The 22,996-nt window shown below is 42.4% G+C and overlaps 1 protein-coding gene across 1 annotated transcript in view; it reads right to left on the reverse strand.

Annotated features, from left to right (window-relative positions):
- The window catches only part of Entpd7 (ectonucleoside triphosphate diphosphohydrolase 7), a 53,922-nt gene that overhangs the window by 4,958 nt on the left and 25,968 nt on the right, over nt 1-22,996 (reverse strand). Inside the window, exons 6-12 of the mRNA XM_008831940.3 lie at nt 18,419-18,522; nt 14,009-14,065; nt 10,742-10,875; nt 6,469-6,635; nt 4,035-4,359; nt 2,279-2,364; nt 1,350-1,511 (exon numbers count right to left, since the gene is read on the reverse strand). Coding sequence (XP_008830162.1) covers nt 1,350-1,511; nt 2,279-2,364; nt 4,035-4,359; nt 6,469-6,635; nt 10,742-10,875; nt 14,009-14,065; nt 18,419-18,522 — 1,035 coding nt within the window. The remainder of the gene's footprint in view (nt 1-1,349; nt 1,512-2,278; nt 2,365-4,034; nt 4,360-6,468; nt 6,636-10,741; nt 10,876-14,008; nt 14,066-18,418; nt 18,523-22,996) is intronic.

The raw sequence follows: 22,996 nt of genomic DNA on the forward strand, positions 1-22,996 counted from the left end.
TTAGAGTGAAGCAGTTGCTGTGATTAGAGGGTCCAGTGGTGTTTATCCCGCTTACTCATCCAGCAAACATTCTAAGAAACCAACTGCACTGAGCAAGCAAAGCTGATGTGATTCTTCCTGTGCCTTCCTTTCCCAGACCTACAGAAGGAACCTTGCAGTTCAGACCACACAGAATGTGGAAAGAAAATCAAAAGGCCTTCAAAACTAAACTTTTTTTAAAAAGTGAACAGAAAGACAAAACTGGTCATTTGTTAACATAAATCTTAAAATACAGTTTGAAATATGTTACTTAGGATCTAGCCTGTATATAGCTGTGGTCTGATCAACTGTATTATAACCTGGAAAATGTTAAGAGAGTTACATAAACCAAAAAGCACTGGTCTAGTGGCCTGACTTCAGTCATCCAGGTACTAGATCCATTTTTCTTTCTTTGACCTGCAGTGTTTATTAATAACATAAATCTTCTCTGGGGGCATGGTGGCGGACACCTTTAATCCCAGCACTCAGGAGGCAGAGGCAGGAGGATCTTGTGAGTTCAAAGCCAACCTGGTCTACATAGCAAATTCCAGGTCAACTGGGGCTACAAGGAGACCCTGCATCAAAGAAACCAAAAACATAGAAAGTATGAATTTCTGGTTTCTCTGGACAAATAAGAACTGGCAAATGCTGGGACATTATTTTGGCCTGACAGTAATCAGCAGTTTAGTTGATGTACATTCTCTGGTTCCCCACAGCCCAACACAGCCCACTTTCCTCACTTCTGTTTGGTTCCTATTGACACTGAATTTAGAGGAACGGGCACCAAAGAATAAAAGCACATCTTAATCTGAACCTAAAAACTAGGAAAAGAGAACCTCAAAACTGTTCCAAATATAGGACAAAAAGGCAAGGCACTGTTCTACCTTAGCTGGATGAAAACAAGTCTAAAAACATGTCATATCCTTTGTTCTAATGAGAAATGACCAGAAACTGTTCCGGGTCAATGACACAATTTCTGGAGTGACTCTACTCATTAGGAAAGATTGCTGATGTGTTTTCCAGGCTAAGATTGGCATTTTATTTCAACAGTATCTTAGAAGCATTTAGTGTGAGCCCAGTCCTAAGGTCTGCTCTATTGTAGGAGAACAAATAAAGCTGACTCTGAATAGCAGAGATGAGGAACAGATTCCAGACAACTGACCTCAACGTCTGTTCAGCATGCTTGACTAGAACAGTGGCTCACGTGGAAGTAGTAATAACAGGAGTCTGGAGGATGGCAGTGTAGAAGGGCTCACTTGAGAAATCTATCCTGAGGCATGAACCTAACATCCTCTGAGATAAAGGTAACAGCCTGAGTAGTCTCACTTTACCTGAGTGGCAAGAATCGGGTTTTATACAGAATCGCTCCCAGCGTCCACTGTACCTCTCGATCATATACCAGCTGGGCTGTCTGCAGGTTTGGGTAGTCATAGGGAAAGTGGAATCCTTCATGTAGGACTTGATACATCCAAGCTGACTTAAAACACTGATATCTGTGTTTTGAGGGAAAAAAATCATTACATTTAGAAAATAAGAAAAAGTAATTGGCTGTGTTCTTTGTAGTAACCATGTATTCCTGCCAGATGTCAAATGACCTACCTGCCTCTCCCTACTTCACCTTCTCGCCTCTAGGTGGAGCCAAATTTGAGCCTACTTTATCTCACCTCGAAAGGGAAGAAGACTACCTTCGGTAATGATTCTGTGGCTGTGGTTTTGCTTTTCTTTTTCTGAGTACCTGTCTTTGGAGAACATCCTGAAATAACTACAAATGTGACTGAATGACATCTGCAATTTGCTTCAAAATAACCCAGTTGTGGTAAGAGGGACATAGCGAGTGGGGAGATGATGAAAAACAAGACTGGCCAAGAGAAGCTAGATGCCAGGGGTGTAGGAAGGCATTAGGCTATTTTATTTTTGTTTACACCTTTGAAATTTTCAAGCTAAACAGCTGTAGAAGCTGGGTAATAGTTACATATTTTTTCTGCTTTTCAGCTAATTTGGTATCTTCTATAATAAAATACTGAAACATTTAAAAGGCCATCACTGTTGATGCTAAATCACTGGAGAGAACTCTCTTTGCTTTCCCTTGCCTTCACAAAAACTAGCTCTCTATTTTGTCCCTGATCCCCTGCCCCAAACCCAAAATCAGAAATAATCACATTCTTCTTCAGCCTAAAATCTGATCTGTACTGCTGGTCAGACTCCAATATAACCTGCTACCTGTGTTTTAGGACCCTATCTAACGTAGAAAATTACTTACTTGAGACGGTGTTCATCTGCATGTGAAGAAAAGAGGCCATTCTTGAATCTCTGAGTTAGGACGGACCAGGCCATGCCACAGTAATCCTGGAACAACCACAGAGAAACAGTGCAACACAAATTGCAGGCAGATCCTCCAACTTCCCACAGGCACAATGCTCCACTTCATTACTCGTGGGCTATTCTCTAACCAAGGAAAACGAGTGGTATGTTCACTCACCGAACACGGTGCCGTGCTTCTCTACTCCATCCCATCCATAATACAAGGACAGCCTAAGGTTAGGAGTAGAAATGGCGCCATTGACAGCCAGGGCGCTAGTTCCACTCTACTCTATATAGAACTTATATGGGCAAGGAGAACAGCCTGTCATCAGCCTGCCTTGGGGTTGGTCTTCTCAAAGGATTGGTTTTGGTTGGTTCAGGAGAGACTAACATTTTCTGAATGTCTGTTGGGTGCCAGGTAGTCTCCTAAGTGCTAGAGGATGAAGCAATGAGAAAAGAGATGAAGCCTGTCCTCATAAAGCTTAAATTCTACTGGAAGGAGACAGTAAATACACACACACACACACACACACACACACACACACACACACACATGCACACACACACACACACACATGCACACACACACACACACACATGCACACACACACACACACACATGCACACACACACACACACACACACACACACACACACACACACACTATGCAAGATGACATAAGTGCTCAGTGGAAAAATAGAGCAGGAAAGGAAACAGGTAATTTTGGCTACGGTATCTTGAGGTAGGAAGACAAAGTTCCAATTGGGTTTTTTTTTTTTTAATTAAAGGAACAAAATTTATCTCTTTTACTTCAGAAAGGCAAATTAGTAAGTCAATAGTAACTTGAGCACTTTGGTATTCAAAAGAACAGAATCTGAAGAATCTTAGTATAAGAAAAAGACTCAAGTCATGAGCAGTCAGGGAGTCCTGGACTCTGGGAAGGTTAGGGAGTATGAAATTTCTGGAGCCGGAGAAGAAAAAGCAGTACAAAGCAAGAGTTCAACAACATTTCTTGGACTGCCTTTCGGGGACGGGATAGCAGAGATTATTCTGTTGCAAGTTTTTCCTACAGAATTATAAAAGAAAGACTGAAAAATGAAAGAAGACAGATTCTTTCCATCTCTGGAAAAGCATTAAGCTCTTAACTGCTCTTAAGCCATCTCTCTGGCCCCTACTCTGGCCTCTTAATACTCAAACCAAGAGAAGAAAACTGGACCTTCCCACTAAGAGTATCTTACAAGTAAGATACACAGCAAAGGGAAAAGTAAATGACATTTTGGCCATAAACATCAAACAAGATTACTAGGAAGTTGGAGGAAAAAACTATTCACCAGTACAATAATTTTATACCTAGGTGATAGAACACCCATGGAAACCTAAACATATTAATTAGAAAGCAGTTTAGGGGGCGTTGCATGATAGGCCTTTAATTCTATCAGAGGCAGGTGGATCTTTGCAAGCTCAAGGCCAGCCTGCCCTACATAGGGATGCATAGTAAGACACTGTTTCAAAAAAAAATAAAAAAACAAAGAGGCAGTTTAGAAGACAGGATTCAGTTCACTTTCACCTCTATAAAATGAGGGTTTATAAGTCCCCTGTAAAGAATCAAATGAGATCATGCATGCAAAACTGTTTGTACATTGTCTGCACAAAGGTAAGCATCCAATAAATGGCTGCTTACCAACATAAGTCATCTTTATTATTAATGAGTTACCTGAGCAGCCTTGGCAAATGTTGGCCCATGGTAGTGACCACCAATGCGCAACACGTCCTCTGTACAATAAAAAAACTCAGAGAAGCCGTAGAACTCGCTGTTGTTGAAGTCAATTGGTGACTGGTAAATGCCGTTCAATGAGGCCTGGCTAGTGTTGGAGCGAGCCAGCAGGGGGCTCAGCATTGCCCCACAAGTAGCCCAGTCTCCCTTTCCTCGGACATGCAGGACCTGATTATTCCTCTCCACCACATCTGTGAGTCCCACAGGCAGGCAGGGATCCAGAAATGGATTGTCAGGACTGAGGCCTGTCTTCTGGCCCAGCAATCTATCACAATGACCAAAACAAACAAAACATGAGACTGCTAACCCAGCCTCATCTGAGAACTACAATGGTGTCACAGATATCGTGTCCTGATTTTCATAACCAGCATGGAGATGGAGTGGAGTAGTACTATGCAAGGCACCATATGTACACTCAAGAAAATTAAGTTTAAAAAAAGAGAAATGTGCCAGTGATCAATTTTACTCAATTCCACCATCAGTATGTATTTCCCAGTGAAGAGTAAACAGGAGACATGAATCTGCTGTTCTCCATCTGGACTTCATTCCTACACGTCTCTGAAAAGTGCAAAGATCTTACATGCTGAGTAAGGTTCTCATTCTTAAAAATACAACTGGGAGGCTGGAGAGATTGTTCAGTGGTTAGTGTTTACTGCTTACTCTATCAGAGGGCTGGAGTTTGGATCCCAGTATCCACATCAGGAGGCTCACACTCACAAACACCTCTATACAACTCCAAGGGATTCAATATTGTCTTCTGGCCTTTGTGGGTCTGGCACACATCTGTGCACACACACACATACACACATAAGATAGAATTTTTTTTTAAGTTTTTTATATTTTTTTCTATGTATGAATGTTTGGCCTGCATGTATATGTGTGTACCATGTGTGCCATGCCTACAGAGGTCAAAAGAGGGTATCAATCCCCTGAAACTGGAGTTATGGATGGTTGTTAACTGCCATGACCTGAACGTGGGTCTTCTGCAAGAGCAGCCAGTGCCCTTAACTGCTGAGCAATCTTTCAAGCCCCAGGGTAAACAAATCTTAAAAAATAAATAAAAACAGAACTGGGGATTGGGACGATGGCTCAGTGGGTAATACACTTGCCGTAAAAATATAAGGACCTGAGTTTGAATCCCCAATAAGAATCCATGTAAAAACTGGGCACAAGAGTGCTTGTCTGTGATTCCAGTGCTCCTATGGCAAGATGGGAGGCAGAGGCAGGAAATCCCTGGAAGCTCAGGGGCCACCCGGCCTGGCATGCACAGCAGCAAAATGTGCTGTGGACAGAGCAGGCAGAGTGCCAGCTCCAGAGTGCAAAGCACAAAGCTTGGAGCCTCTGGGTGGGTAGGGTGGGGGCGAGATTTGCTTCTTTCCTCACCGTGCTACTTCTTTGGTCTGTACTTGTCTAGCAATCATACTCTCATTACTAAGAGATTAATGTACAGATCTGGCCAAGGATAGAAATTACATGGCAATTGCATAAATTGGCAACTAGAGTTAGCTGTCCATCAGTTCCTAAATAGGCAGATGTGAACAAGTGCACTTTGTGGGATGATGTACCCACAAGCAGAAACTGAAGGGGGGAATGGGAAGGTGGTAATACAGAATGCTCTGGAATAACTGGATCTGACTATTAAGGACATGTCACCAACTACAAGGAAAACTCAAAATCTTTATTAAGGAGGATAGGTTATTCTAGATGGCAGCTACATGAAACTTTTTTCTTCTGCACATCCTGAAGTAGGTGACTTCCGCACTTCCTCAGAAAATACCAATGTACTGAGAAAGGATGCAGCTCAGCAAGAACAGAACAAACGAGCAGCAAGATGGCAAAGGAAGCCAAGCAGGTAGTGAAGAACACCGAGAAGCCTTCAGAGCAGACACCCCAGACATCACAGCACCCCCCGGGGCAATGGGAGCACAGTGACCCAAGCAATTTGTAATCATCAGTCTTCCAGGACACCCACATTCCCCAAAGCACCCTGAACTTAGTTATGGAGGCTTAACAGTTAAAAAGATGAAGCTGGAGAGATGGCTCAGTAAATAAGAGCACAGGCTGCTCTTGCAGAAGACCTGGGTTCAGTTTCCAGCACCCACATGGTGGTTAACAGCTGTCTGTAACTCTACTTCCAGGGGATGTGATGCCATTTTCTGACCTCCATGGACATTGCACAACATGGGTGCACTTAGATACATGCAGGCAATATACTCATACACATAAAATTTTTTTAAAGTAGTAAAATATTTAAAAAAAAAAAAAAAAAAAGAAAAAAAAAGAAAGGAAGACAGAGTTATCCACCTTAGCTGGATGTGGTATCTGCAGCCTGGTGACATTCTACTTTTGAAATGTGATCCCGTATCAACTGTACCTGTTTTTATTAAGTGTTTCATTCAGCACAAGGTCTTCATAGCGCTGCCGAGCAAAGTTGCCTCCAAAACCCAGAAAGGTGGTGACATAAACCCTGTACACGTGCTCAGTGTGCTGCACATCACAGCCCAGGTTGAACTCTGCCAGCAGGATCTTGGCAGCTTCTTCCTATAAAACAGTGGCAAGAGGAAAGAAAGAGCATTTTGGTTCATTTCTAGAAAGCTGTGGCACTGTTAATACATTAGGCTTCATTTTCTGACTACTCTTTAAAATGTCTAGTAGCATCCATGCATCCTCATAGATGGGCACGGTAATGCATTCTTATAATCCCAGCACTCGGGAAGCTGAGGCAGGATGATCATGAGATCAAGGACAGTCTGAGTTACACAGCAAGACCCTGTATGTGTCTGTGGGAACATTTTCAGAGAGGTTACCTGAAGAGAGAAGACCCACCCTGAATGTGGATGGCACAGTTCCCCTGGCTGGGGTCTTGTACTGCATAAAAAAGAGAAAGCACGCCAGACAGCAGCACTCATCTCTCTCCAATCCTTGACCATAAGGCAGTGAGACCAGCCACAGTGTGACCACCTGCCTCACACTCCTACTGCTATGTCTTTCCCACCACAGTGGACTGAATCCCTTCAAACCATGAAATCAAATAAACCATTCCTATCAAGCCCCATTCTGACCTCTGCAGGCATTGCACAACACAGGTGCACTTACATACATGAAGGCAAAACACTCATACATGAGATTAAAAAATTAAAAATAAATATTTTTAAAGTATTTTTAAGAAGGACATGATGAGATCTATTTATGACCTTTTCTAAAACTATTCAAGTTTTAATATTTCCTGTGACAGATTTGGGCATTAGAAAAGTTCAGTTTTAGTTTACCTATAAAGAAAAGTGGGGTTTTGTTGTTTGGGTTTTGTTTTTTGGGGGTTTTGTGTGTGTGTGGAACTCACTATGTAGACCAGGCAGGCCTCAAACTCAGAGATCCACTTGCTTTTGCCTCTTGAGTGCTGGCATTAAAGGCATGCACCACCATGCCCACCCTTGTTTTTTGTTAACTTCATATATGGAGGTTAAATTAATCATATTCTTGAGCTCATGGTCCACTGTCATGGCAAAGTCACATTTTTGTTTTTATTATTTCTGTTAATCCTCATATCCACTTCCATTCCTACCTCAGCCAAAATGTGCATCCTAAATGTACTTTATATACAATTTTAATTTATGTATATTATTGCAAAAGAGAAATTACAATTTGTCTGTGGTATTTTTGTGAACATGCTATTGCACTTAGCAGCTCCAAGATTTATACCAAAGAGACCTAAAAATTTAAGTCTACACAAAAGTGTATTCATGACTATTCACAGCAGCATTATTCATAATAGCCAAATGTGGAAGCAATTCAAATATGAATCCACTGATGAATGGATAAACAAAACACAGAATGGTTATTCAATGGAAAGTTACTCAGCCAGCAAAAGCAGTGATGTTCTGACACATACTACAACATCAACAAATCTTGTTGGACCATACAGTATGATTTCATTATATGAAAGCTCCAGAACAGGGAGATCCATAAAAAAGAGAAAATGACAGGGAGATGGGAAAATGGGAAATAACCACTAAGCAATATGGAGTTTCCTTTTGCAGTGTTGAAAATGTTCTGGAATCCAAATGTGATGGTTTTTACAGCATACATTAGGCATTTAGAGATTAGTTAATGTTTTTAACTTTAAAAAAAACTTTATTGAGAATTTCATACATGCATATAAGGTGTTTTGATCAAATCTACACCCACTCCCTCCCCTCCAACACCTCTTTTAAATGTGTTTCTTTCCTTTTTTTATTAAGCACTAATAACCATTTTGAGAGTTCTATATTGCTATGCATGCATCTAATTTGTTGCTTGCTAGTAAACTTTCTATACCAGTGTTGCTTTCTAAATCTCTACACATAAATTATTTAAGACTTTAAGGACCAGTGCCTCTTGCCACTTACTCCTCAATAACAGAACCATTAATTCATTTTACCTATTGAATAAATACTAACATTATCAACTAAAAAGCCTCATATGCACACTAGTTTCCCAAATCTACAACCACAGCATGGACTCATTGCAACCATAGCATTAATCTCCTTGGTCTTAGGACTTCAGTGCTAGAAGATGAGATGGATGCTCTGACCCACAGCCTCAGGACCACACTGTTTGCTTTGTATCAACTCGGCACTTCCCCTGCATCCTCCTCTTGGTGTCTGGTTCTTTGCCTCTTAGTTACCCAGCCTGGACCTTCACCACTGCTGTTCACTCCTCCCTGACCTTCTCACACCACCACAACCATTCACCCAATTACACTGGCTTTTCACTCCAAAATATTGGTTGAAATGTGTCCCCTTCCTTCTAATTCCACATCCATTTCCTTCGTCAACCTTTACCATTTCTGATTCAAGTCTCCCTGATCTACATTTCTTTTTCCTACTTACAACAAAATCATTTTCCTAAAAATACACCAGCACACGGCCAACACTGTCACAAAACTTACAGTTGGAAAGGACCTTCTGAGTTTGTTTTACTATGGAACTGAGGCTCATAAGTCTGCCTTGCTCAAAACTTTTGCTGGGTCCATACCAGCTAGAGAAAACCAAGCCCCTTGGACAACAAGACTCATCATGATCTAATTCCATCTTATCTTCCCAGAACTACTCCTGAAAATCCTGCAAAAGGCTATTCACTGCTCCTTGGACCTTTCAGACTGCTGCCTTCTCTGTGCCCTTGTATATATACTGTTCCACAAGGCAAAGAGCCCTCATTCAACTTCTACTCTGAAAAAGCCTACCTATTCTAGGCCCATGGTCACTTTCTATGAAGCCAGCATGATTTCTATTCAAGCCTTAAAACGGGACTGACCCTGACAGTCCCTACATTGTCACAACTGTTAAAATCAGGTCTCAACCAGGGGCAATTTCAAACCCTCTCTCTCAAGTGGACATTGGCAATGTCTGGAGACACTTCCGACTGTCACAAATGGAGGGGAAGAGGGCTGTTACTGGCATTTGGGAGAGACCAGACAATGCTAATCATCATAGGATACCCAGCCATGAACAATTATTCAGGCCAAAATATCTATAGCACCAAGGATGCAAAACTACCATTTAGATCAAATTACAGGACTGTCATGATCTGCCTGAGATCCCTGGCTGACTCAATGGCAGGTTTAAAACTTCTGGAGGCAGTGTAACTAATGTCCTATTTCTAGGTGCTTAGAAGAGATTCTTCTTTCTCTCTCTGAAGAATCAGCTCCCTCAAAGTACATTCTCAGCTGGAGATGCGGTTCATGGCAGAACACTTGTCTAGCATATGCAGGACCCTGGCATATGCAATCCACAGCACCACAAAAAGGAAAAAAGTTAAAATAGCTTCTTTAGGGGCTGGAAATATGGCTCAGCCCATACTTGCCACACAAACATGAGGGCTTGAGTTTAATCTCCAGTACTTACATAAAAAAGCTAGGTGTGCAACATCAACCTCAGGCCTCCATGCTTGTGTGCATCAGCATTCAAGTACACCTACACACACACACACACACACACACACACACACACACACACACAGCTGGGTGTGGCAGCATGTGCCTATAATCCCAATGTTGGGGGAGAGGAGAATTCCTAGGGCTTGTTGACTAACCAGTCTAGCCTACAAGTTCCAATTTTAACGAGGCCTTGTCTCAAAAAATAAGGTGGGGTGGAGAGTGATCAAGGAAGCTACCTGGCATTCTCCTCTGGCCTCCACATGCATATGCATGCAGATGTATGCACACCCACGCACAGGAACACATACAAATACATTAAATAAATAAATACATTCTGGTAGGTAAGGAGTATTAGAAGCAAAGGAAAGGAACAAGGAGAAAGGATATGTAGCAAATGGCATCCAGCATCTACTTATGTTTACTCTCCAGGCAACCCTAGGAGATACACAGTATTAATTATAACTGCTAAAAATGTATCAAACACATAACCTTGGCCATTTGCTAAAGTACTTCATACAGTGTTATCAAGTCATTCTTACAACTTTACAAGATAGATACTATTTACTATTACTTAGTGCCTTTTTGACACTAAGTCTTAGGGAGGTAACCTACTCAAGATAATCTAAGCTAGCAACTATCTGACCAAATAACAGAATTCAGGCACCAGACTGAGAGTATTCTTCCTTCACAAATACTGACATTTCTAACTGAACTTCCATACAAGGCAAAGTACCTGTTTTGGAGGAAGGACAGAGGTTGAGGTAGGAACTTCATAAGCAATTTGGAGAGAGGCTCCTCCCATATCCAGTATCCCCACAGTCCTTCTGCGTCCTGCTACCGATTCCAGGGAAGCCTCGGCATCTGATTCTGAAATGAATGGTATGAGAACAGGGTTTGAGTAATTAAAAGCCATATGTGCATATCCCCCCATGTACAATAAATAAGTAAACACAAGAAAAAAATGGGAGTTTAAAAAAAAGTGTGGCCCATGCTTGACCCATGCTGGGTAAAGGCTTTCCAGTGTGCATACCCTCAGGTCATTCATACACCTCAGCAACCCTCAGTTATCTTGATAAGTAAGCTTAGTAAATTCATTGGTTCCCCAGTAAAACTTTAGTCAAACATTGGTTTGACAATAGAACCTTAAAAGAGAATAAGCAGCCGGGCGTGGTGGCGCACACCTGTAGTCCCAGCACTTGGGAGGCAGAGGCAGGCGGACCTCTGTCAGTTCAAGGCCAGCCCGGGCTACATAGTAAGTTCCAGGCCAGCTGGGGCTGCAGGGAGATCCTGTCTCAAAAAGACCAAAAAAAAAAGGGAATAAGCATTGCTTAGTATTCCCAGGAAAAGAATTCTCACAAAAGATGGAAAATTTATTTGTTAATGTTATTATGTCTCATAATTATTTAAAAAAAGAAAATAAGAATGTAAAAGATGTTAAAAGGATATGGGAATGGAGATGTTTTCCAAAGTAGAAAAAATGAGAAAGCCTAAGCAAGTGATGTAGGCCTGTGTAGGTTTGTTATGATATATAAAGAATGAGACATAAATAATATACACATAATCTTAAAATTTCTAAGGTCATAGTTTAGGTAACTAGTTTAAGGAACAAAATATACATCTAGTCATGGTTTATCTGAGAATATTTGGTTTTTCACCCAAGCTTTATCTACATAGCACATGATAATTAAAAGTACCAGACTGGTGGAACTAACCTTATTGGATGTTTAACAGCCATACTTTGAGGCCTATACTAATCTGGTCAGAGGGACTTAAAGGACAGTTTTTGCCACTTGCCCTCCAAGGTCGACTAAGTTCCAGGGGACTATGGAACATCTCTCAAAGTGTCCCGTAACTGTGGTGAGTCACCTGTCCTCTTGTTCAGGGCCCCCCTTGCCGTCCAAGGTCAACTAAGTTCCAGGGGACTATGGGACATCTCTCAAAATGTCCTGTAAATGTAGTAAGTCACCTGTCCTCTTGTTCAGGGAGGACATGGAGACCCCACGAGATAGACCTGAACCAGTGTCCAGTCTACAAAGAGGAGGGTCAACTCAGAGGGTCAACTCATGCTTCCAAGTGAAGCCAGCCATAGTCAAGCAGGACCTTTGACTTATCTTCACATAGATGGAACTGGTAAAAGAAAGGAGCCAGGAGCTCCTCCCAAGCCCATGTGACCCCTGAGGAACAGATCCTCAAATGGCCTTAAGTGTAAAAATAAATTGATTTATTTGGGCCAGCTGTATGTCTTAAACACCCAAAAGGAAAGTATAACCAAAGAGTAAAGTCATCAGTATATTTCTTTAAGAGTTCAAGGGATTACACTTCTCAGACATTAGGCTTAAGTCCATATAAAAAGTTATTTAGACAATTATTTCTCATTGATGATTTTGTTCTGAATCAGAAAGTGCTGCTCAGATGTAAGACTTCAAATCTTGGTCTGTAATACTGAAGTACCCACCTGTAGCTAAGGGAGACAACCCGCTATTGTTCTAAAATGATAGCCACCTCTCTTTAGAAGCCTTTGGAGGGAAATGACACTGATTCTAACCACTCCAACAGCTATCAGCATACCTGAAAGCAAATCCTGAATCCATCACTCTAGAGTCCAGTCTTGGAAAACAAAAGAAAAATGAGGAGGAACCCAATAGAGGGATGTTTTTGGAAGCCCTTGTCAAGAAACTTCAGTGGACTCTCATAAGAACATTTGAAAATTGCCGTGTTCTGACTTTTTTCTAGTTCCCTGTCTGGAACTTGTAGTGCTAATTACTCTTGCCTTTACTTCTCCTTCACATCTCCTATTCACAAGTCAAAGACTTTCTTTTCCTCCTTGAGATAAGAATTATGCAATTTGGGCATCTTTTAGATAGGCCCACTGAAGGGGTACTCCAATTGCCTCACCCTGCGTCCCTGTTCAGCATGGAAGAAGCTAGAGCGGTCTGCATCTCGATTTACCATTGGCAATTTGGGTACCTCTTCAGAGGATGGTGTGATAAGAATAGGAGGTAGGAATTGGCTAGGCAGTTAGGGTAAAAAGACCCCAAAGAAAAGCAGCCAGTTTCTTGGCTAAAACTCACAATGTCCTTGGGCCTCTTAGCAACATATTCTATTCCAAGGGCCAAAAATATTGAGAGTATTTGGGAGCTCTTATCTAATCTTTAAAAAAATTTTAGGGTTACCTCTTCAGAGGGGAAAATGTTAGAGTAGCAAAAAGCCCCATGAAGAAGAGGAGGAGGGGGAGGGGAGGGGGAAGAAGAGGGGGAAGAAGAAGGAGGAAGAGGGAGAAGGAGGAGGAGGAAGAAGAAGCAGAAGAGGAAGAAGAAAGAATACATGAAGTTATCAGAAAAAAGCAATGAGATATGAGAGGAATTGGAGGGGAGGGAGTGGGCATAGATTTGATCAAAACACCTTATGTGCTTATATGCCTGTATGAAATTCTCAATAAATTATTAAAAAAAAAAGTATGGCCAGCTGTGGTGGCACACACCTTTAATCCTAGCAGAAATAAGCAGATCTCTGTGAGTTCCAGACCAGCCTGGTCTACATAGCAAGTTCCAGGCCAGCTGAGCTACAGGGAGCCCCTGTCTCAAAAAAAAAAAAAAAAAGAAAAAAAAAGTATTACATAGAGAGGACAGACACAAAAAACTAGCAAAATATTTTAAGTATTGTGTTGAGTCTGTTAGTCCATCCAAGTTCATTTTATTACTTATTCCTCTTTATAGATGTTGAAGCCTTCCATATTAAAAGGTTTGTAAAAGCCAAGCATGGTAGCTGGTAGCGCATGCCTTTAATCCCAGCACTCAGGAGGCAGTCATGTGTCTACATAGTGAGTTCCAGGCTAGCTGGGGCTACAGGGAGCCTCTGTCTCAAAAAAAAAAAGGAGAAGAAAAAGGTTTGTAAAAAGGAAAAAAAGTAAACAACCCAAAGCTAGCACTTACACACTACTGATAGGTTATGATTTAAACTTTTAGCCCTTGAAGAATCATCACAAGACAGAATTACTCACCATCTTCATGATCAAATCTTCCCAAAACAAAGTTGATTCCAATCCAAGCATAAACTCCTAAGTAAGAAATATAAAAGGGCTCCTTAATTCTCTACTGCGATAGCATGCTTGTATCTCTCCCTATGGCTGGTCTTTTCCTCCCTCCCTTAGAAAAAAGTGAAGCACAACATTCTATTTCATGCTCTCAGTGCATGGACTTTAAATCTTTCTCTCTCTTCCCTCCCTCTTTCTCCATCTGGCAACCCCCATCCCCAGGATGCTGGGGCTTGATTCCAGGGTTCATGAATGCTAGGCAGGTACTGAGCCACATTCCCAGCCACCTTAATCTTTTATGTGAATTTTCTCTCTTCTACAATGATTTACTATCTCCAGCTCTTCTACAAAGAATAGGAACTAACCAAAAAATAAAAGTTTAAAAGTTTAAGCGCTGGGGATGCAGTTCAGTGGGAGAGCACCTACTTAGCATTACCAAGTGCTTGGGCTGGGTCTATGCACTGGGGGTGGTGGAGGGGGGTCCTGGAATTGTGCTTCTGGGCAACATAGAGTAATGCATCTACCCACTGTCTTCACAAGATGCAAATATAAGCTCTGGGTGGGATGCACAGGGCAGATTTGTGAGAACTCTGGATGTTAAACAAATAGCACACTGAGAAAGAAGCAAGCATTTAAAATACCCAAACTAGTAGTGAGTCATTTTTTTCCCCTTAGATATTTCTTGGCCTCAACCTGAAAGCAGTTTGAAATATGAAGTATGAACAGGTGTGGACAGAAAGAATTTTCAGACTTTGCTTTCTGGTTCAAAAAGCAAAAAAGTGGATTCCAAAGGTTTAGAGACAGTAGGGCGGGGGGAATCCTTGCCTTTTATGTTTTCCTGTGTGTGCGCACATGGGGGGATAGGGGGTGTTCATGGAAGCCAAAAGTCAGTCAGGTGTCTTCCTCTATTGATTTCCACTTTATTTATCGAGACAGGGTCTCACACTGAACCCAGAGCTCACTAATTCAGCAAGACTGACTGGTCAGCAAACCCCAGGAATTCCCGTCTGTCTCCTCAGTATTGGGTTTATAGGCACATACTGTCACTCCTGGCATTTTATGAGTGCTAGGGATTTGAAGTTGGATCTCATGCTTATACCACAAGAACACTACTGACTAAGCTATCTCCTCAGGCCCTTTTTGTTTTTGTTTTTGTTTTTGTGTTGTTTCATTTTGTTGGCTGAGACAGTCTCTCTGTGCCCCAGCTGGCCTGAAACACACTATGTAGACCAGGCTGGCCTCAATCTCACAGAGATCCACCTGCCTCTGCCTTACCAGTGCTGAGATTAAAGGCATGTGCCACTGCACCCAGTTTGTTTTGTTGTATAGAGAGTCTCAATCTGCAGCCCAGGCTAGCCTGGAACTCACTTTACTAAATACCTTCAAACTTGGGATAATCCTCCTGCCTCAGTTTCTCAAGTGCTGGGAATACAGGCATGTGCCACCATGCTAGACCTGGCTTGCTTTATTTATTCTGTTCCTTCCTACCGAGACATTCCTGCAGATGATAAGGCACAGGTGGACAGATACCTAAAATGTTAAAAGAAATGAATTCCTTTTGGTCAGAGGAGCCATAGCCTTTCACTTATTTTTCTTGCTGTGTTCTCTGCCCACCTGGACCTGGGTGCAGCTCAATCACAGTACAGACTTGGTACAGTGGACACACCGGAAGCCTGCTTTTCTGGCCAGAGGACCATGAAAGTGAGCTCCGAAGAACTAGAGGGTGTCAGGGATGCCATGAGAGCGGGGAATACAGCTGTGAATGAACTTCTGAGCTCACCTGCAAGCTGCACATGCATGGAGCTGATCCCCAACAACATGCCCACAGCCTCAGGACTCAACAGTGGGACAGCCTATCACCCAAGTCTCAGATTGGCCATCTGTTGATACACACAGGACTATCCAAATAATAATGTCAGGGCTTTGATCGAAAAGCTAACTGAGGAGCTGGAGAGATGACTCGGTGGTTAAGAGCACTGGCTGCTCTTACAGAAGATCCAGGTTCAATTCTCAGCACCCACATGATGGTTAACAACTGTAACTCGAGTTCCAGGGATTCAAGACTTATTTTCTCTTGGGAGGCAGAGGCAGGCGGATCTCTGTGAGTTCAAGGCCAGCCTGGTCTACATAACCAGTTCAGGCCAGCTAGGACGACAAGGAGACCCTCTCTAAAAAACACCAAAACAAAGTTATCTGAGAGCCAGTGAGATGGATCAGTGGGTACAGGCACTTAGGATGAGGGTACTGCATATATGTTGTGGTATAAAGCAAAATAAAAAGTTGATACAAGGACTGGCGAGATAGTTCAGTGGGTAAAGGCATTTGCTGCCAAGACTGATAACCTGAGTTCAATTCTTGGGACCCAAATGGTAGAAGGAAAGGACTCCCCCTCAGATTGACCTCTATATGAACATGTACTCCATGGTAGAAATAGATGCATATACCAAATAAATAAATAAATAAATAAATAAATAAATAAATAAATATTTTTTTAAGCCTACTAGGATCACTAGGCCTGGTGGTACGTGCCTTTGATCCCAGCATTCGAGAGGCAGAGGCAAGTGGACTCTGTGAGTTCCAGGCCAGCTGGGACTATAGGGAGACTCTGTCTCAAAAGACCAAAAAACAAACAAACCAAACAAAAAAACAAAAAAAAAACAAACTCCTCGGATCAACCCATATAAAGTGGGTATGAAATTGAATATGAAGTACTTTTTTTAAAAAAACGTTTAAAAGAAAATCAAATGTTCTCCTTACAACTTAAACAGGACCAAAAACCTCTTAATATTGAAAATGTCCTACATACAATACAAAATTATTTCACACACAAAGAGCAGGGAAATCTCAATTCGTGAACCAGGGCATGGTAGCACACACCTTTAATCCCAGCACTTGGAAGAAGTGGATTTCTGTGAGATTGAGGCCAGCCTGGTCTACATAGCAAGTTCCAGGCCAGCTGGGGCTACAGGGATACCCTGTCTCAAATATATATATATACGTGTGTGTGTGTGTGTGTGTGTGTGTGTATATATATTTATTTATTTATTTATTGGAATTATCAAACATATGAAAGAGGCCATGTGGTCAAGAAATGAGCATTCTCAGTCTACAAAAAAGAAAATGTCAGCAAAGATACAGAACATTAAGAAGAAAACCGAAACTTCAAGACTGAAATTTTAAAGGGGAAATCTCCTTCCTTTGATAGACTGCAACTACAGACATAAAAGCACCTCCTTTCTAAAAATTTTTTTAATTGTGTATGTATGCACACATACAAGCATGCACACATACAAACAAGCACACACACGTGTGCATGTACATGGAGGACAGATGTCAACATCAGGTGTCTTCCTCAATTGCTCTCCACCCTACTTTTCAGTCACCCATTCTAGTAGGCTAGCTGGCCAGCAAACTCCAGATATCACATCTCTGCCTCCCCAGCTCTGGGGTTACAGGGGTGTGTCACCATATTTGACTTTTTATGTGGATACTTGGGGACTGAACTCAGGTCATCATGCTTGCTTGCATGGCAAGTATTTTTACCAGACTGAGCCATCTCCCTCAACCCAAGATCATCTCCTTTCAAGAAATGGAAACAGCTGGGCATGGTGGCACATGCCTATAATTCCGGCAATAGGGAAGAAGAGACAGGATGATTGTCACAAGTATGAAGTCAGCCTGGTCTACAAAGCAAGTTCCAGGTGAGCAAGGGCTACATAGTGAGACCCTGTCTCAAAAAGAAATGGTAGTAATGCATCACTCTAGCCACATCTGGGCCACATGAGAACATAAAATCCAGGTTAGGTTAGTAGAAAAAGTGCACAGTAACTGCAGTAAAAGGAGCGCTCAAAATAAAGTAACTCGGTCTAAGCATTTCTTGAAATTAAGGTTTCACCATACCTTAACATAGTAATTTGCTTTACACTTAAATTTGGAAAAATTTATACAATTCCTAGAACTTTATATGTTTTCCAAGGTACACTTAGCTACTCAAAGATCCATTTGGGGTTATCATTAGATAATAAATACTAAGCATAATTCTAATGCAAAGTTAAAACTGGAAACTGGATATAGGGGTTGGGGATTTAGCTCAGTGGTAGAGCGCTTAAGCACAAGGCCCTGGGTTCAGTCCTCAGCTGGGGGGGGGGGACACGACAAAATAACAAAACTGGATATAAATCTATGATTTCTACAAGCAGCCCTCTAAAACAGATTGTTAATGAAGAATTTGCAAATAGACTATTGAGCAGAATCAAGAAATCTCTTGACAGAAAAATGAGTCAGTTGAATACATATATACATCCTAACCGCCTGCTAAGGAAGCTGAGCTGTGATTGGCTCAGAGGAGACCCAGTTCCACGGCTAGAAGCCCAGTACCTTCCTGCTTCCCAGAGATCACTTCGGCCTGAGACTGTGAAAAGAGGAAGTCAAACTCCAGCGGCAAATCTTTCACTAAGTCAGCCAAGATAGCCAACTGCTGCCTGTGAAAAAAAAAGAGCAAAAAAAACAAAGTTAATTAATTATCTCCTCACCGGGCATTCAAGTGACCCAGGAGGCTGCAACAAAAGGACTGCTTGAGCCCGGGGGCAACAGCCAGCCCTGGGCAGCAGAGTGAGAGCCCGGACCCCTCATATAAAAAAAAACAAAAACTTCCCACAAAATTCCTTAACTCACCCTTCAACTCAATCTTATTAAGATCCCCCTGTTCATCTACCTCATCCATTTGTCTAGCGCTGCTTTGTTTTAGTACATATTTTGACTTCCGAGGTTTGTAAACAGCATCCAATGTACAGCCTCCTACATAAAAAGCAATATCCCGGGGGGCTGGAGAGATGGCTCAGCAGTTAAGAGCACTGACTGCTCTTGCAGAGGACATGGGTTCGATTCCCAGCACCCACATGGCAGCTACGAACCGTCCTTAACTCCAGTTCCAGAGGAATCCGAAGCCCTCTTCTAACCCCGCAGCATTGCACGACAGGGGTGCACTCACATACAGGCAGTACACTCATACACATAAAATAAAAATAATAGATAAAATATTTTTTTAAAAACAATATCCCTTAAATAATGTTGTAACTCAAAGAGTATTAAGGAGAATGTGGTTTTATGCTTCTTGGAGGGTATAAAGTCACAGGAAATTATAGCAAAGATTCATAGCCTATAAAATACTCATAACTACATTATTCCTAACAACTAGGGAAGGAAGATGCAAATTATGGAACACAACCTTACCCTCAGATCTTGCACAATACAGTGAGTGCCTCGTGTGACCACACAAGATGGTTCCTCAAACTTCCCTGAGTCTGATGCTAACAGGGAAGAATGAGTAACAGCCTTCATTGCTCTTAGCAATGTAAATTTCCCATACCACCTTGCTAAAGAGTACTCTGGACTGCTTCAAAGGTTTAAATGTGCTTAACCTATGATCCAGCTACTGTACTTTAAAAAAGTCCACAGAAGAAGAAAGGACTAAAGCAGTATTGTTTAGAACAATAATGGGGAAGAGATGGAAATAACCTAACAGCAAAGGAATTGGGTAAATAATTTATAGTTCACCTATACAATATAATTAATGTCATACAGGTGTTGAAAGAAATGAAGTAAATGGGCATTGTGGCACATGCCTCTGCAGGCCTTTTTACACTTTTAATGCCAGCACTTGGGAGGCAGAGGTAGGTGGATCTCTGTGAGATAGAGGCCAGCCTGGTCTATGTAGTCAGTTCTAGGTCAGCTGGGACTATAGGAACACTCTGTCTCAAAAAGAAGAAAAAAGAAGGGCTAGAGAGAGAGAGACTGCTCTTGCAGAAGACCAGGGTTCAATTCACAGCACCCATATGGCAGCTAACAACCATCTGTAACTCCAGTTCCAGGGAATCTGACACCCTCTCTGACCTCTGAGGGCACTGCACGACACGGGTGTGCTTACACAAAATAAAATTAAAAAATAAAAAATTTTTTAAAAAAAGAAAAAAGAAATGAGGTCAACTTATATATCTGCACATTGACATGAAAAATGTTCAATATATTTTATTGAGTTTTTTTTTTAATTTTTTTTATTACTTTTATTTTATGTATATACATGTATTGCCTGCATGTAGGTAAGTATACCCATGTTGTGCAATGCCCGCGGAGGTCAGAAGAGGCTGTTGGATCCCCTGGGACTGGAGTTATAGGCAGTTGTTGGCTGCCATGTGGGTACTGGGATTCAAACCATACACATAAAATAAAAATAAAAAAAAAAAATCTTTGAGAACTATTAAGCAGAGTGATAGGTTAGAGTTGAGGACTTACTACTCTGTTCTCTCCATTTTCAAATACTTTCATATTTGAAATTTTCTATAATTAAAACAAATGTTTTAAATGAAGTATGACCCTGTAAATACGTTTGTGTGATTTTCAGGGCTATTTTCATTATAAAATAAAAAGTAGAAAGTTTGTTCTGTTGACAAAGAAATAACAGAAAGTGCTAGTAAGTTCTAAATGCTGCCCAAATGATTCATGAATACTACTCAGAAATGCTAATAAAGTAAAGCATTAATGGTACAAAGCAGGTTCTTGCAGTAACAGTCATACGTATATCAACATAGAGAAAGCAGTGATTTCATTAAGCCTCCATTACTGAGAGGTAATCGGAAAAGAAGTCATCGAGAAGGCACAATTCTTTATAACATCTTAAAGTAAATATTAATATTGTCAGAACTTCCATAGAGCTTCCACACTGACAGCTAACATCAGAAAAACGGAGTGCAAGCCGGGCACGGTGGCGCATGCCTTTGATCCCCAGCACTCAGAAGGCAGAGGCAGGTATGGATTCTGTGAGTTCAAGGCCAGTCTGGTTAACATAGAGAGTTCCTGGCCAGACAGAGACCCTGTCACAAAAAGAACAAAAAAAAAAAAAGAAAAAGAAAAAAGAAAAAAAGAAAAACGGAGTGCAGCTACACAGTGGGTTTGTTTTGATGGAAACTTCTGTGACAAACAGAGGCAATGCTGGACGGTGCCAGGAGATAAATTATCCACTTTGCTCCAGACACACAAACAGGGGCCAAACCACCAACCAGGTTCCTCTGCCCTGCTGGGTGGCTCCCCTTTCCTTGGTGTGACAGCCACAGCCATGTACAGTACCCTCACCTTATGTCATTTACTCTCTTCCCAGGGTTCTAAAATTTTTAAATAATGTGAATATTACTTACATCCAAACCAAAAATTATAAGGATTGAGGATGAAGATTAGCTGGGAAAGTGATTGACTAGTATGCATGAAACCCTAGGTTCAATCCCTAGTACCACTTTTTTTTTTTTAAAGACAGGGTCTCCCTGTAGCCCTAGCTAGCCTAGAACTGGCTAGTAGACCAGACTGGCCTGGAACTCACAGAGATTCACCTGCTCTACCTCCAGTACGGGGGTTAAAGGCATATGCCACCACACCAAGCCCTAGTATGACACATTTTTTAAAAGCTAGGCATGATGCACCTTGCCTACGTCTGATCTCAGCTCTCTGGTAAGTGGTGGTAGGGAGATTACAAGTTCAAGGTCATCCTCTACTACAGACCTAGGGCTACATGAAACACTATCTAAAAAAAATTGTGACTACCATCCTCAGGCCTCTTGGGGTAAGTCTATAGCGCAGCTCTCTGCGCCGGGACTCCCTAAGCCACATTCACCCTTCCATCCCTCCCACCGTTCTATACTCCTAGTTTGGGCCCTGCGCCATTCCTAGTATTGGGGCCCCAGACATCTGGGGAACCAATACTGCTTCCTGATCCTTCTCACCCAGACCAACTCAGTCCCTTTCTTGGGCTCCAGGAGCACCGCTTCTGGTCCTGGCCCCTCCCTCACCTCTCTCTGCTGCCCTGGGCCTGCACCACCGGCTAACTCTCCTAGCCTGCACTACTTAATCCTCAGGCCTCTTGGGGTAAGTCTATAGCGCAGCTCTCCGGCCGGGACTTCCCTAAGCTACATTCACCCTTCCATCCCACCTGCCGTTCTATACTCCTAGTTTGGGCCCTGCACCATTCCTAGTCTTGGGGCCCCAGACACCTGGGGAACCAATACTGCTTCCTGATCCTTCTCACCCAGACCAACTCAGTCCCTTTCTTGGGCCCCAGGAGCACCGCTTCTGGTCCTGGCCCCTCCCTCACCTCTCTCTGCTTCCCTGGGCCTGCACCACTGGCTAACTCTCCTAGCCTGCACTACTATCCTCAGGCCTCTTGGGGTAAGTCTATAGCGCAGCCCTCCGTGTTGGGACTCCCTAAGCTACATTCACCCTTCCATCCCACCTGCCGTTCTATACTCCTAGTTTGGGCCCTGCACCATTCCTAGTCTTCGGGCCCCAGACACCTGGGGAACCAATACTGCTTCCTGACCCTTCTCACCCAGACCAATTCAGTGCCTTTCTTGGGCCTCAGGTGTACTGCTTCTGGTACTCCCCCGCCCTCACCTCCCTCTACTTCCCTGGTCCTGCAACACCTGCCAGCCTCTTTCTGGGGCTGACAGCCTCTTGCTGGGGCTCCGAGGCTTACCTTTCCGCTCCCTGATCCTTTGCACCCTGTACAACCCAGCTACTCAACCCACTCCCTGGGAAATCTTGGGGCTTCTTCCCTCCCCATCTGCCTTTGCATCTCTGCGTGGCATGGCCACGGCCAGGGTCTCAGGTCAGGCCAACACCCAAGTTCCTGAGGCCAAAAGCATTCTTAGAAGATTCCAGACCTAAGGAGAAAGTCTGAAAACTTCTGATCCACATTGGAATTGGGCCACCGCGGAACTCCTGAAGACAAAATCAATCCGGCCACGACAATATAAAATCAAAAGAGAGAACCAGAAGCTTAGACGAACCAGCTCTTCATACCCAAAAAGTAAACCACAAAGACACATAAAGCTCAAAAAAAAAGAAGCAGAACTAAACTTGAAGGCCCGAGTATCACACAAGAGTCAGAAACTACAAAAGAAATTCACATGT

This window comes from Nannospalax galili, unplaced genomic scaffold, assembly GCF_000622305.1.
Source record: "Nannospalax galili isolate Female #2095 unplaced genomic scaffold, S.galili_v1.0 scaffold875, whole genome shotgun sequence".
In the NCBI taxonomy this organism is placed as follows: Eukaryota; Metazoa; Chordata; class Mammalia; order Rodentia; family Spalacidae; genus Nannospalax; species Nannospalax galili.